This window comes from Sciurus vulgaris, assembly GCF_902686455.1.
Source record: "Sciurus vulgaris genome assembly, chromosome: 7".
Classification (NCBI taxonomy): domain Eukaryota; kingdom Metazoa; phylum Chordata; class Mammalia; order Rodentia; family Sciuridae; genus Sciurus; species Sciurus vulgaris.
Window position 1 is genome coordinate 7492001 of NC_136467.1, and position 15974 is coordinate 7507974.

Below are 15974 nucleotides of genomic sequence, written 5' to 3' on the forward strand. Positions count from 1 at the left end.
CTCCATCTACTGTGAAGTACGAAAAAGCAACTGTAACCCATGCCAGATGGTCTAATACAAACAATTTTGTTGTCTTATGGTGTGCATCTCTCACATCTTTACAAAACAAAGAGCTGATCTTTGTTTACAAAACAAAGATGATCTTCTCAGTACCAAATTTTTACCTCTAATTTCTCCTGTTAGGATATTTACCATTCTAACATATTACTGACAAATGTTTATAGGAACTAAGCACTATTATTATTCATCAAATAATTTCAGTAAGAGTTAATTTTCTAATCACACCCATGTACCACAACAGGAGTTACTAATTTTTCAAAATCTGAATTTTTAGCATTACTAGCTATCAAAGCCTATGATAATAACAATATTTTGAGAATCATATCCATATAAGTCAGTTCATAACAATAGTTACCATCAATTAAAAGAGAAAAACACCGGTATAACTAGTTACATGTCCTCCTTTGAGCAGTGCCCTTAGTTACCTTTTCATCCCTGACATCCCTCAGGGACGCTCTAGATGCCTTTTACATTTGTGAGGGACAGGGGAGGAAAGATGCAGTCCAGGTGCAGACATGGGAGCAGAGACATCTGGTATCCACAGACACCACAGGGAAAGGGCTGAGGGCTCAGACGTGGGCCCCAGCTCCATCAGTCAGGACAGCACTCCCAGCTGTCCAGGCCAGTCCTGCTAAGACTCCAGACACCATGGGTGGAGATGACCTGCACGCTCCCTAAACACTGAAATCACTGCACTGTGAGCATAAATGGCTGCAACTTCATCCTGCAATGTTTTGAGATGGCTTGTTATGTGGCTACAGGTAAACAGAATTCCTGCAAACGTCAGTGACTGTTAAAAAAGATGAGTCCAACTGTGACTGCAGTTCTAGAGTTTATTAACAACATGATTCAGAGAGCCTTTGTTACATGAGGAAGAAAAAACATGCCACTTTGCATTTCCTCTGACCAACCCAACTAATTCTGAAAAGCACTTCAAAATACTGAGGGACCACCATATTATTATGAATCACAGTCCAGATTGAAATCTTGATTGCCCTGACACAGCCTTGAGGTCATAGCACAAATGTCACTTGTTCCAAAAGTCTTCCCAAACCCAGGACTTCTCAATACCTGCTCCTGTGTACACACTCAGTAGCCTCCATCCCTGCCCTGCACACTCAGGGATACTGCCTGTTACTTGTGTCTTCTCTACCAGAGGTTGGATCAGGTCTAAAAAAGTTCATGCCTGTGAAGTCACTCGAATCCTGGATGAATGAGACATAAAGGAAGAACACAGGGAGAAAAGGAAAAAAGGGAGTGTGGAGAAAAGGAACAAGGAGAGAAGGCAGAAGAAAAGAGGCAGAGAGGAAAACAAGAACAGAAGAAAGGAAGGAGTGAACAACATGCACAGCAAGTGTACAAAGAAGGACCCAGGGACGGGTACAAGGAAACTCAGGTCAGGCAGGACACAGGCAGGCAAAGCATGTGACTTGAGACAATCACTTACTTAAGGCTCAGGGTCCTGAAAATGGAGCCGTCAATTACTAAAAATAGATAAACAATGTAATAATTTAACCTTACTTAAGATTTAAGGCAAGAAAAAGTAGTAAGTCTCAGGGAAAATTCTTCATCTGCAATAGTAACAATGACAGCAAACACCTGCTGGACATGGAACCCTCACCACACTGACAGAGGACGGACAGCCTGTTTCACAGAGATTGCAAATCCAGAAGGGGGCAGAGTGAGACTGAAATCCTGTTTGTGCTCCTGTCCACCACACCATGCCACTGAGAGCAAATAAATTCTCAAGTACCACCATGCCATCACAGCCCAAGTGCAATATCACTAAAACATTAAAATGGCCCACTTGCCCATGAATACTTCACTTCCATCTGTTCTTGGTATTCATGAAGAACTTTGTCAACAAATAATGTAATGGATTATTACAACATGATGCTACTTTCTCATACATGCATGACTGGGACATTTAAAATCAAAGCCCCAGAAACTCTGTGAGCTTCATTTCCTCAGCTGTAAGGTGAATACTATACAGGACTCATGCCTCACTGAGCCACTGAGATATCTGAAAGGTAATCATTTTGAGGGGCTAAGCACAGATAAAGCACTCAATAATTAAGAGTGACAAATATGAAATGTTGCTATATATGATACAGTAGCCACTGAAATTAAGAGTACAGGTTACTGTGTGACACAGAAGTTAATAAACATTAAACAAAAAAGAAACCATCTATCAAACAGTAAATATAGTATGACAAAATAAATATATACAAGCAGAGTCCACAGGCTAAGACATTAAAAAAAAATACTACTTTTGTATATGGGAGATTTTTCTTTCTGTCTGTGTTGTATGATTTCACCAACAAACACGTACTCTTTAGTAATAAGAACAAGAAGTTATGAAAGATTTCAATTCTCTTGGTCTGTTATTGGATAGCTATAAATCTGCAAGTCTAGAAGGATTAGCTTCTTGATCTGAAAAGTGAAAGGCACTTAAGTGACCTGGGCTCCCTTCCAGCTCTAAAATTCTATAGTTTTATAAAATAAGCAATTAAAATAACTTGAATAGGAAAAGGAACAATATTCTATCTCCCAGAGCCCAGAAGAATAGTGGGAGCCAAACAAATACCTGGCGACTGATTAAAGACTGACCAGTCAATTCCAGTACTGCCTTCAGTTAAGCTTGCTGCTGCCGCCTGTACTACAGGAGAGCCCACGCTGCGTACCATGAGAACTAGTGGTAACAGCCCTGCCACTCCTTCAAGTCTTCCAGTTGTAAAGACATAGTTTTAAGCCCTAGCCCTCAGTTTCTCAATCTGTAAAATGGGGGAAATGTGTCCTCAATTCCTATTCTAAAATATCATGGGCCAACAAGAAAAAGAGAATGTACTACCAGCATCTTTTCATCTTACCTCCACAAATCAAATATTTATTAACTAATATAGATTCAGTAGAGGCCACTTCTTATTTTAGATAAGAAACTTGGATAGACTATGAGAAATTTCTTTGAGAAAATGAACAAGGATTGATTTTCAAGATGACAAATAGCAAACTATCTGTTTCCAAAAGGGTGAGAACAACAAGTACTTAATATCCTACTGCAAATAAAGTTTTAAACAAAGTTAAAAAAAAAAAAAAAAAAGTCACCTTCTGTGGGAAAATCATCATCTCTGTCAAAGACTCCTAGCTGTCGGGAATCCCGCACTGGATAAGAGAGCTCTCACGTGGTAGCACGATGACCCCACCACTCTTGCCCCCCTTCTTCCCGGAAGAGCTCCAATGGGTACGCAGAGGGAACAAGCCACGAGAGATCAGCATGTTCAAGTAATCTGTAGGGAGAGGAAACTGACCAAAGAGAAAGAAAGAACCCACTCAGGAAAAGAAGAGACAAGGATGCACTTGGGGTCAACAGGGAGAAGCTTCTCAGATGAGACAAGGAATGAAATTCAGGTCTTACACAGTAACAGGTGGATGAGTTTCAATTATTACTGTGGAATGTTTTAGGACAAGTGATTTGCTAAATTTAACAGAGAAACTTAAACCCTAAGGTTTCAGTGACATAAGATTCCAGGCCATATGTAAGGAACAAGAAGGCACAGCTCAGCATGGTCCAATTCACCTCCCTCCAAAAACAGTAGTTGGAACCTGCTAGGAGGAAGCGAAAACGAAAAGTACTATCGGCCTCTAGGAACAGTTTGCTAACTGGATTTTGGATCCTACCAAAGAGAAAAATAGGAAATGGGTTCTATCCAAGGTTACAAGGGGCAGGATACCATCTAGTGACTCCTTAGCATAAAGAGAGCCCTATACACTTAAGAGCACTATGGGTCACTGGTAGAAGATAGCAGAGGTCTAGAGAATTCAGGGAAGGAAAGTCCAGCTGTCTCTCCATGAATTCTTGATATACCATTTCTGGATGAATAGAATCTAGAAACTTCAGCCTGAGAGATTAAAAGAATAAGAGAGGGCCATCTATCTTATCCTCAGCCATCTTGGGTTAGTACACCGGAAAACACTTGGCCTCTTCCACATCTTCAAATGCTCACATCACTGACTTTAACCATAACTCAGGACAAACCTTCCTACCTTTGGATAATTACTTGTCTTCTATATTAACAATATTGCTAATGGTAACAATTCAAAAATTAACAAAGTTAAAAAGCAGCATTAAACTCAAATTTAAAATAAAGGGAGAGATCCAAGATGGCAGCCTAGAGGGAGGCTGCATTTCTTGTCTCGCTCAGTAACTCAGGTTTCAAGAAGAGGATATCTGTTTCTTGATGAGGAAGTTTTTGCTGCTTATCGATCCCCTGCTGTTTACCCCATTTGTCTGCTGTGACCACCTGCAGTGTGCCAGCATATCCACACCTTTTTTGAGTGCAGACTGCTTTCTGTCAGGCGCCTATCATCCCCCATTTGCCTGCCTCTCGCCTGTCTATCTCCTGCCTTGCACCTACCCATCACCCACCGCACGAGGTTCACCTGCCAATCTTCCGACAACAGTCAACAAACTGATTGCCAACCGCCAGTGGAGCACCAGCTGCCTGCTGTTGCCTGGAAGTTCACTGTCACAGTACCTGCAGGTTTGATTACACATGTCTGTCGCCATTTTGAGACAACAGCCAGGCCCCATAGGACCCCTGGCCAGACTGACTGAGCCCCGTCTCAAGGAGCCCTTATTCGACTGATCACTCCCTGCCTCTGGGACCCTCACATCGACTGACTGCTCCCTAACACCAGGACCCCCAGAAAAACTGACTGCGCCCTATCACCAGGACCCCAGACCAACTGCACCTGGCCTCGAGGATCCTGCAACTGCACCAAACACACCCGACCTCCAGGACCCCTGCCTGACCAACCGCATTCCGCCTCCAGGACCTCCAGCTGACCACGTCCACACCCTGAGCTGCAGCTCCCCATTTGCCAACACGTTTCAAAGCCAGAGCAGCCATCTTAGATAATCCCGGAAGCAGTAGCTCTGATCTTTAGGTGGGACAAATCCCATCCTGAGACGCCTGCTGGAGGCTTGAAGCTCATTGTCAGGTACCTCTCATGCATCAGGCTACTGAACACTGGGAGGTTTCATTACTATATGACTGTTATACTATAGATTTTCTTTTTTCTCCTTATTGAAATATTTTAAGTTTTTATTTCTTTACTTTTCTTGCTCTCTTTTCCTTTTGTTTACCTGTTCCCTCAGAGTCTCTTTCTCCCTTTTTTGTATGCTAACATCCAACTTCTTTTGATTACACTCTCACCCTTTCTATTATCTAGAACTTCTGTATATTCTTTTCTTATCCCATTAACAGCCACATTCTACACCCCTCTGCATCCTCTTTGTCCTCCATTAGAAACTGCAGACCTTATTGCAAACCTGTTTGTTTTACTGAAGATAATATTTGAACTCATTCTGTTTATTATGACAATTTTGTTATTGTCCTCATAGGGACTATTTGGTGTAGGATTGCATAGTGTCTGAATTGGGCACTGCTAATATTGATCTCCCCTTATAGAAAAGGTTTTGGAAACCTATAGGGCCACTATAAGCCTATAGGGGGAAATCTGCAATACCCCAGATCTGCACTGCTAGAGGGGAAGATACATGAACAACATGAAAATTCAAGGGAAGAAAATGATCCAAACAAATCTAGATTCTATAGTAATAGAATCCAATGACAGTATGTTAGAAGAAATGTCAGAAAAGGACTTCAGATTATACATGATTAAGATGATTTGCGAAGGCAAGGATGAGATAAGAGAGCAAATGCAGGCAATGAATGATAATACCAATAAGCTGACAGAGCAACTGCAGGAAGCAAAAGATCATTTCAACAAAGAGAGAGTCTCAAAAAAAAAAAAAAAAAAAAAAAAAAAAAAAAAAAACGGAAATCCTTGAAATGAAGGAAACAATAAACCAAATAAAAAACTCAATGGAAAGCATCACCAACAGACTAGACCACTTGGAAGACAGAACCTCAGACAATGAAGACAAAATATTTAATCTTGAAAATAAAGTTGCCCAAACAGAAAAGATGGTAAGGAATCATGAACAGAATCTCCAAGAACTATGGGACATCATGAAAAGACCAAATATAAGAATTATTGGGATTGAGGAAGGCATAGAGAAAGAAACCAAAGGAATGAACAACCTATTCAATAAAATAATATCAGAAAATTTCCCAAGCCTGAAGAATGAAATGGAAAATCAAATACAAGAGGCTTACAGAACACCAAATGCACAAAATCACAACAGATCCACACCAAGGCACATTATAATGAAAATGCCTAACATTCAAAATAAAGATAGGATTTTGAAGGCCACAAGAGAAAAGCATCAGATTACATATAGGGGGAGACCAATACAGATAGCAGCAGACTTCTCAACCCAGACTCTAAAAGCTAGAAGGGCCTGGAACAATGTATTTCAAGCTCTGAAAGAACATGGTTGCCAACCAAGAATCCTATACCCAGCAAAACTAACCTTCAGATTTGAAGATGAAATAAAATCCTTCCACGATAAACAAAAGTTAAAAGAATTTACAAATAGAAAGCCTGCGCTACAGAATGTTCTCAACAAAATATTCCATGAGGAGGAATTGAAAAACAACAATGGAGGTCAGCAAAGGGAGGGACTACCTTAGAGAAAAACCACTCAAAGGAGAAACCAAGCCAACTTAAAAACCAAAAATAGGCCAAATGACTGGGAATATGAATCATATCTCAATAATAACCCTGAATGTTAATGGCCTAAACTCATCAATCAAAAGACATAGACTGGCAGAATGGATTAAAAAGAAAGACCCAACAATATGCTGCCTGCAAGAGACTCATCTCATAGAAAAAGACATCCACAGACTAAAGGTGAAAGAATGGGAAAAAACCTACCACGCACATGGACTCAGTAAAACAGCGGGGGTTTCCATCCTTTTATCAGATAAAGTGGATTTCAAGCCAAAGTTAGTCAGAAGGGATAAAGAAGGACATTTCATACTGCTTAAGGGAACCATAAATCAGGAAGACATAACGATAGTAAATATTTATGCTCCGAACAATGGTGCATCCCTGTACATCAAACAAATCCTTCTCAATTTCAGAAATCACATAGATCACAACACAATAATTCTGGGTGACTTTAACACACCGCTGTCACCACTGGATAGGTCTTCCAAACAAAAACCAACCAAAGAAACCACAGAACTCAATAACACAATCAATAACCTAGACTTAATAGACATGTAAAGAATATTCCATCCATCAACGAGTGATTTCACTTTCTTCTCAGCAGCACATGGAACCTTCTCAAAAATAGACCACATGTTATGCCACAAAGCAGCTCTTAGGAAATGCAAAATAATAGAGTTACTGCCTTGTGTTCTATCAGATCATAATGGACTGAGAGTAGAAATCAATGACAAAATAAAAACCAGAAATTACTCCAACACCTGGAGACTAAATAATATACTATTGAATGAAACATGGATAAAAGAAAACATCAGGGAGGAGATAAAAAAATTCTTAGAGGTTAATGAGAACGATGATACAACATATCAAAATATCTGGGACACTATGAAAGCGGTACTAAGAGGAAAATTCATTGCATGGAGCGCATTCCAGAAAAGAATGAAAAGTCAACAACTAAATGACCTAACATTACAGCTCAAAGCCCTAGAAAAAAAAGAACAGAAGAACAGCAAAAGTAGAAGACAGGAAATAATTAAAATCAGAACTGAAATCAATGAAATTGAAACAAAAGAAACAATTCAAAAAATTGACAAAACAAAAAGTTGGTTCTTTGAGAAAGTAAACAAAATAGACAAACCCTTAGCCACACTAACAAAGAGAAGGAGAGAGAAAACTCAAATTACTGAAATTCGTGACGAAAAAGGAAATATCACGACAGACACCACTGAGATACAGAACATAATGAGAAGCTACTTCGAAAATCTGCATTCCAACAAAATAGAAACTACTAAAGACATTGACAAATTTCTAGAGACATATGCTCCTCCCAAACTGAACCAGGAGGACATACACAATTTAAACAGATCAATATCAAGCAATGAAATAGAAGAAGACATTAAAAACCTACCATCCAAGAAAAGCCCAGTACCACATGGATTCTCAGCCAAGTTCTACAAGACTTTCCCAAAGAAGAACTCATTCCAATACTTCTCAAAGTATTCCAGGAAATAGAAAAGGAGGGTACCCTACCAAACTCATTCTATGAAGCTAATATCACCCTCATACCCAAACCAGGAAAAGACACATCAAGGAAAGAAAATTTTAGACCAATATCCTTGATGAATATAGATGCAAAGATCCTTAACAAAATATTGGCAAACCGTACCCAAAAACATATGAAGAAAATTGTGCACCACGATCAAGTGGGGTTCATCCCTGGAATACAAGGATGGTTTAACATCTGTAAATCAATAAACATAATCCATCAAGTCAATAGACTTAAGGTTAATAATCATATGGTTATATCAATTGACGCAGAAAAAGCATTTGATAAAATACAACACCCCTTCATGCTCAAAACACTAGAAAAAATAGGGATAGTAGGAACATACCTGAACATTGGAAAGGCTATTTATGCTAAGTCCATGGCCAACATCATTCTTAATGGAGAAAAACTGAAACCATTCCCTTTAAAAACAATAACAAGACAGGGTATGTCCTCTTTCACCACTTCTATTCAACACTGTCCTCAAAATTCTAGCCAGAGCAATTAGCAAGACTAAAGAAATTAAAGGGATAGGAATAGGAAAAGAGGAACTTAATCTGTCACTATATGTGGATGACATGATTCTATATTTAGAGGATCCAATAAAATCCTTCAGAAAACTTCTAGACCTCATCCATGAATTCAGCAAAATAGCAGGCAATAAAATCAACAAGCATAAATCTAAAGCATTTTTATACACAAGCGATGAAACATCTGAAAGGGAAATAAGGAAAACAACTCTATTTGCAATAGCCTCAAAAAAAATATAAAATACTTGGGAATCAACCTAACCAAAGAGGTAAAAGATCTCTACAATGAAAACTACAAAACATTGAAGAAAGATATTGAGGAACACCTTAGAAGATGGAAAGATCTCCCATGTTCTTCGATAGGCAGAATTATATTGTCAAAATGGCCATATTACCAAAAGTGCTATACAGATCCAATGCAATTCCAATTAAAATCCCAATGATGTACCTTACAGAAATAGAGCTAGCAATCATGAAATTCATCTGGAAGAATAAGAAACCCAGAATAGGTAAAGCAATCCTTAGCAGGAAGAATGAAATAGGGGGTATCGCAATACCAGAACTTCAACTATACTACAAAGCAATAGAAACAAAAACAGCATGGTATTGGCACCAAAATAGACAGGTAGATCAATGGTACAGAATAGAGGACACAGACACAAACCCAAATAAATACAATTTTCTAATACTAGACAAAGGTGCCAAAAATATGCAATGGAGAAAAGATAGCCTCTTCAACAAATGGTGCTGGGAAAACTGGAAATCCATACACAACAGAATGAAACTAAACCCCTATCTCTCACCCTGCACAAAAATCAACTCACAATGGATCAAGGACCCTGAAATCAGACCAGAGACCCTGCATCTTATAGAAGAAAAAGTAGGTCCAAATCTTCACCTTGTTGGCTTAGGATCAGACTTCCTTAACAGGACTCCCATAGCACAAGAAATAAAAGCAAGAATCAATAACTGGGATAGATTCAAACTAAATAGCTTTCTCTCAGCAAAGGAAACTATCAGCAATGAGAAGAGAGAGCCTACAGAGTGAGAGAATATCTTTGCCACTCATACTTCAGATAGAGCACTAATTTCCAGAATATATAAAGAACTCAAAAAACTCTACACAAAGAATACAAATAACCCAATCAACAAATGGGCTAAGGATATGAACAGACCCTTCACGGAAGAAGATCTACAAGCAATCAACAAACATATGAAAAAATGTTCAACATCTTTAGTAATAAGAGAAATGCAAATCAAAACTACCCTAAGATTCCATCCCACCCCAATTAGAATGGCGATTATCAAGAATACAAGCAACAGAAGGTGTTGGCAAGGATGTGGGGAAAAAGGTACACTCATACATTGCTGGTGGGGCTGCAAATTAGTGCAGCCACTCTGGAAAGCAGTGTGGAGATTCCTTAGAAAACTTGGAATGGAACCACCATTTGACCCAGCTATCCCACTCCTCGGCCTATCCCCAAAGGACTTAAAATCAGCATACTATAGAGATACAGCCACATCAATGTTCATAGCTGCTCAATTCACAATAGCCAGATTGTGAACCAACCTAGATGTCCTTCAATTGATGAATGGATAAAGAAACTGTGATACACACACACACACACACACACACACACACACACACAAAATGGAATATTACTCAGCTATAAAGAATAATAAAATTATGGCATTTTCAGGCAAATGGATGAAATTGGAGAATATCATGCTAAGTGAGATAAGCCAATCTCAAAAAACCAAAGGACAAATGATCTCGCTGATAAGCGGATGATGACACATAATGGGGGGTGGGGTGGGAAGAATGGAGGAAGGAGGGACTGTATAGAGGGAAAAGAGGGGTGGGAGAGGTGGGGGGCGAGGAAAAAATAACAGAATGAATCAAACATCATTACCCTAGGTAAATGTATGATTACGCAAATGGTATGCTGTTACTCCATGTACAAACAGAAACAACATATATCCCATTTGTTTACAATAAAAATAAATTTAAAAAATAAATCAATAAAGGGAATTACTAACCTTACTATTCAAAGTATCAACCAACAGCTACATATCATATAAATATTATATACTAAAACTACCATGCCCTTTCAAGTTTATCTTTTAAGTACAAGACTCACCTTTCAAATTAGATCGACTAATCGGCCTCCCTCCATTATTCCTCTGGTGTTTGGCTGACATTCGTTTCATCTGTCGAGGTGTGCTGGGGGGAGAGGCGCCATAAAGATGTTCTGTATGTGTTTCATCAGAGAAGTCCTCTGGATCAGATTCGGGACTCTTGCAAGCTGACTCTCCCAATGTGGACACTTGCCTGTGAAAGACAGGAGAGGAAACACAGTAATATATTAAGTGGACTCAAGCCTATATGACTTCAATCTTTAAAGAATCCTTTAAAATCCTATGTGTATGTCTCCTCAGCATTATAGTCCTTCCCTATCTTCGCCTGTGAAAATTCAGTGAGACCTTTCTTTCACTCAAAGAGAGCAAGGATTGTGACTGCTGCTTCCTGTTGTTCCTGGTGTGAATAACAGGGTACAACATGGCACAACTGAGATGCTGTTTCTGATGTTTACAGAACTCTTTCTGAATTAAATGAAGTTTAAAACTAAAAGCTTATGAATTAAGGAAAAAAACAGCAAAGGACTAGAAGACACAAATCAGAAAGAACTAAAAATGGACTTATGTGCTAGCTACTGACAAGTACAGTTGATGAGCGGGTACGTTCTGTCCCACTCTCAAAGCAGAACCTTGCTGATCTCTCTTTCTGAAGGCAAAGGCAGAAGAGGAAGCAGCACAGGAACTCTTCATGCCCCGTGTAGCAAAGAACAGAGCACAGACAGTATGACAGGTCCATTTTTCTAAGTTATATAAGAACTGCAGTCCAGATAACATAATGTAAGCAGCTAGCACCACTGAACCACCTAAACATGGTTACGATAGTTAATTTTACATTATGTGTATTTTTTAACACAATAAAAAAAAATGGGGGAAAAAAACAGTACAAAGCAGAAAGGAATTCACTTCTCTTTACCTCCAAAATGCAATCCCTAGATAACATGTTCTCTGAAAATACTGCCTACCAATTCTTTATACCCAATTTCTCAGAGTGCACTATTTTGATAAGATTTTAGTTTTGCAAAACTAGCAAAGTAAAATTTGATCACACCAACGGAGCAAACACAACTCCAAGATAGCAAACTGGAAGGAATCAATCACAAAATTCTTTCCAAGTTTGTATCATCATGGTTTACCTCATTATGAATATTCTTTATAAAATATAGTTCAACTATATTCAGTATACAGTTTTCTTCCCGGCAACTTATATTATTGACATAAAATCCAAGTTAATTCAAAATCATGAGGAAAAAAGGAAAACCACTCTAAGGTCATAATTCTGCAATAATAACAATACCATTATTAAACTAAACAAAAACAAGAAATAGATCACTTTATGAAAAATAGAAATTCTGCAGAATTACACAAATTTACAGTATTGAATTATATTTTTAATAACGTTGAGCTGTCAAACACAGATTTTACATAATGTTATGTAAAGTACACAGTGATGTACTTTCATCAGGCCACTCTAGATAGTGTGAGCTCACCTGCCTGCTCCCAACTGTGCACACAGAGCAAGATGTGCAAGTCGAACAGCCTCAATTAAAACAAAAAATTGTTTTAGTTGTAAAACAATGAGTAAATCTAGAAATGCACTTTTAAATATACCTACATGTTCTCTTAGGCTAGCTATGTTCACTATTTAAGTTTCATAAAGACGTACAACAAATTGTACAACTTAAAAGAGATTAACTTGAAATTTCGTATAAACATTTCTTTTATATTTACTGTAAAACAGTTGATTCAGCACACAGGCTCTGTGGACCTATGGATGGACTTAGGTTCGAACACTAGCTGTACTGCACACTATCTATGTGGATCTTAAATTTAAAATCTCTTCCTTGCATGTTTACAAAAGAAACATCATAAATACTTAGACTCTATTTCTGTGTACTCACCTGCTCCACACTGAGAAAGAAGTACACAGAGGGTACAGGACTGGAAATGATTATAATCTTTTAAATTCTTTCAAATACAGCAATATGAGGATTTTGTTTTACTTAAATTCCCCCCTAACACTTACAATTAATGTTATGAGAAGAGTTTGTATTTTATTGTTTATGTACTGTCCAGCATAATGCTCACAAAAATTGTGCTTTTCCACAATAACATATTCCATACTATATAAAATGGAAATCACTGGAAAACTATATATCACAAACATTTGGTCAATTAAATTCATCAAAGCCAGACAGCATGGAATAGTGGGATAAATAGAAAAATGGAGTAAGCTACAAAATAGCGAACAAAAACCCATTCAGAACATGCCCTCTGCAGGAGGGGGATGCCAAGTCCCTGCCCTTCTGGATGGATAAAGCACACACTTCTGAATTTTTTCAAGACAAGTAAGGAGACTAATTTAGAATTTATAAGGTCTACAATCTGAAATGTTTCAGGAAGTTCACTTGTGAAGCATTGCTTTTTAGTTTTAAGAATCAAACCAAATAATGGGAATAAAGGGCTATGCAAAATATAAAATGGTCTGTTTTACCAGTGTCTAGCAGTAATGTGTAGATGAATGTGTTCAATTAGTGTAAACTGAAAGTGAAAGAGGGTCTTTTGAAAAGGGACTACAATGTCAAACCTCAGTGATACAGATGGCAAGCCCCCTGACCTGAGGACAGTTGTGACGTAAAAGAGAATAAATAATTACCCTCATCTGATCTACGTAAAATAGAAATGGGTCCTGTGACTTAAGGAGAGAAGAGCCTAAGAAAGCACATATAACAAAACGATAACTCTCATGAAGATTTTAATTTAGAGAAACAGGAAGAGATTTGTGTTGAGCTGTCTTCAACAGTAGACAAATTATTTCCCCACACAGGAAAAAATTCACTTGGCCACACTCCTCAAATAAAAGTAGAAGAATAAATCCTTGTAATAAAATTCTACAGAATCTGACAATCTATTGTTTTCAAACTTGCCATTTATTACAAAACAAAAAGTCATCTATCTTAGTCTTTATTCCTTCACAAGGACACACTAAACAACTACTGACTTCAAAAGTATTTCCAAATCATTTAACTATTCTAACAGTAGACATTAAAGAATTCCATTGTAATGAAGATGAATATTGTCAAATAGAACTTATAGAGATAAAATGCACCAGAATGAAAAATACTCTGGTTGTATATCGAATAACTGTATATTGGACCAGCAGAAGAAAAGATCAGTGGGTCTGAAGATATAATAACTGAAACTTCCAAAGTGAATCAGAGAGAAAAATAATGGGGGAGGAGGAAGCATAGTTTTAGTATACCACTGGGCAATATTAAACAGTCTAATATTCCCATTACTAGAATCCAAAACTAGAGAAGACACAGAAAAAAACAAAGAAATAAGAATTGATAAAGTTTTCAAATATGAAGTTCACAGATCCAGCAAGCCTATGAACTCCAAGCAGAACAGCTATAAAGAAAATAAGTGTTTCATTATGCACATCATAAACAAAGTGCTGAAAATCAGTGAAAATCTTAAAGACAGCCAGAGGAAAAGCAACTTAAGTTTGGAAGGCTTAGCTTAGAAATAATATATTATAGGGAAGATACCAAGCAAAAGTTTGTATCTTTAAAAAAAATGCACACGAAATCTAGGAAAATAAATACTAGTGTAAGTTCAAAAGAACTTGAATTATTTCAATTAACTAACCGTAAGCATCCAACCTCAGTTGTAACAGCACATGAGAAGCGAATGAGGGCAATGATTCATTCAGAAGGTTCACATGGATGCCAGTTACTCTGGAGGAGGAAAGTGCTACAAGGTCTGTCTTTTGCCTTATTTGTATTTAAAAACATTCCAATGTGAAATGTCTTTCTGATACTAAACTTCTGATAGTCACATAAATAAATGGTTCTCCCTGCTAAGTACTACCCATTCTACACCAAATCTGGTCAAAGAAAAGTATGTCTTGAACTCAATCCAAGGAAGTTTGCATAGTTTTTTAAGTGAAAAATGTGTGGAAAGAAGATAAAAATTCAAGAAACATAGGGTTAAACAGTTCTACTCTGACATAATTAGGTAAACCACAATGGAGCCTGAAAAAGTTCATCTGTAAAATGCAGTTGGATTAGACAAGTTCAAAAACATTTTTAATTCTGCAAAAACCCCTAAGTTTCTTTTTAACTTTACTATGTTCTTCAGTAATGACTTACAGAAATAAGAAGTATTTTATTCATTTAAGAAGGGCAGTACTCATCTTTCTTTCACCTCCACCTGACCATCAACTATTCTTCAGCACATAGTAAGTAAAGGGCAAACGATGGAGAGATCTGGGCAGAGATGGCTGACTTCAGGTCCTTTTCTTTAAGAATCTGTAGAGCTTACTTGACCTGTGGCATAATTCAAAGGCTGCTGAGTTCCAAGGTTCATGGTTGGCTCCTATTTCTTCAAGAGCCAATTTACTAATAAGTTAGCTGATTTGGCAGACTACATCTGAACATTCATCAGCTAACCTCCCCATGAACTGTCAAGCCTCTGCTTACACAGCACTGTCTCTGTAACTTGCAGCACAAGGGCCTGTGTGATCCAGCACGGGGTCTTTGCAAACTTAGCTGATCTCAATTACTTTTCAGGATAGATACTCAGACATTTTGAATTTTAACTACAATTCATTTCTTTTTTTTTTTAAACAAAAGTAGATTTTTCAAAGTATAAGGTTTATGGTTTTCTTCATATCTCCTCAATGACAAATGAAGTGCACACAGACCGAGCATATCTGTCTTCCTTACCACAATCTCTCCAGTGCCCACAAAAATCCCTGATACACAGTATATGCTCCACAACTACTTACTAAATAAATTCCCAAGTTGAGCAGTTTTATCTGTGATACTATTTAAAATTATATTTAAATACAATTACTTTTCATTATTTTTAGGTATTTTTTAAAAACTGCAAGAATTAAAGACGTTGATTTCTGGCAATAGTGTTGCTTAAACAGTTCTGTAATCCTGAGTGCCAACATGACTATCTACTGACCAAAATGGCAGCAATGGGGTATGGTGGAGGCAATAATGGTTTGGGAAGACAAATGGTTTTGCAGTCAGATTAACATGGACTGAAAT

The 15974-nt window shown here is 37.7% G+C and overlaps 1 protein-coding gene across 6 annotated transcripts in view; it reads right to left on the reverse strand.

The window, feature by feature from the left end:
• Window positions 1-15974, reverse strand: part of MAP3K4 (mitogen-activated protein kinase kinase kinase 4) — a 106813-nt gene that overhangs the window by 60874 nt on the left and 29965 nt on the right. For 5 of the 6 annotated variants that reach the window (XM_079147939.1, XM_079147937.1, XM_079147938.1 and 2 more), the window contains exon 2: window positions 10917-11107. The exons of the other annotated variant lie outside the window; for it this stretch is intronic. In XM_079147939.1, coding sequence (XP_079004065.1) covers window positions 10917-11107 — 191 coding nt within the window. The remainder of the gene's footprint in view (window positions 1-10916; window positions 11108-15974) is intronic. 6 annotated transcript variants of the gene reach the window in all.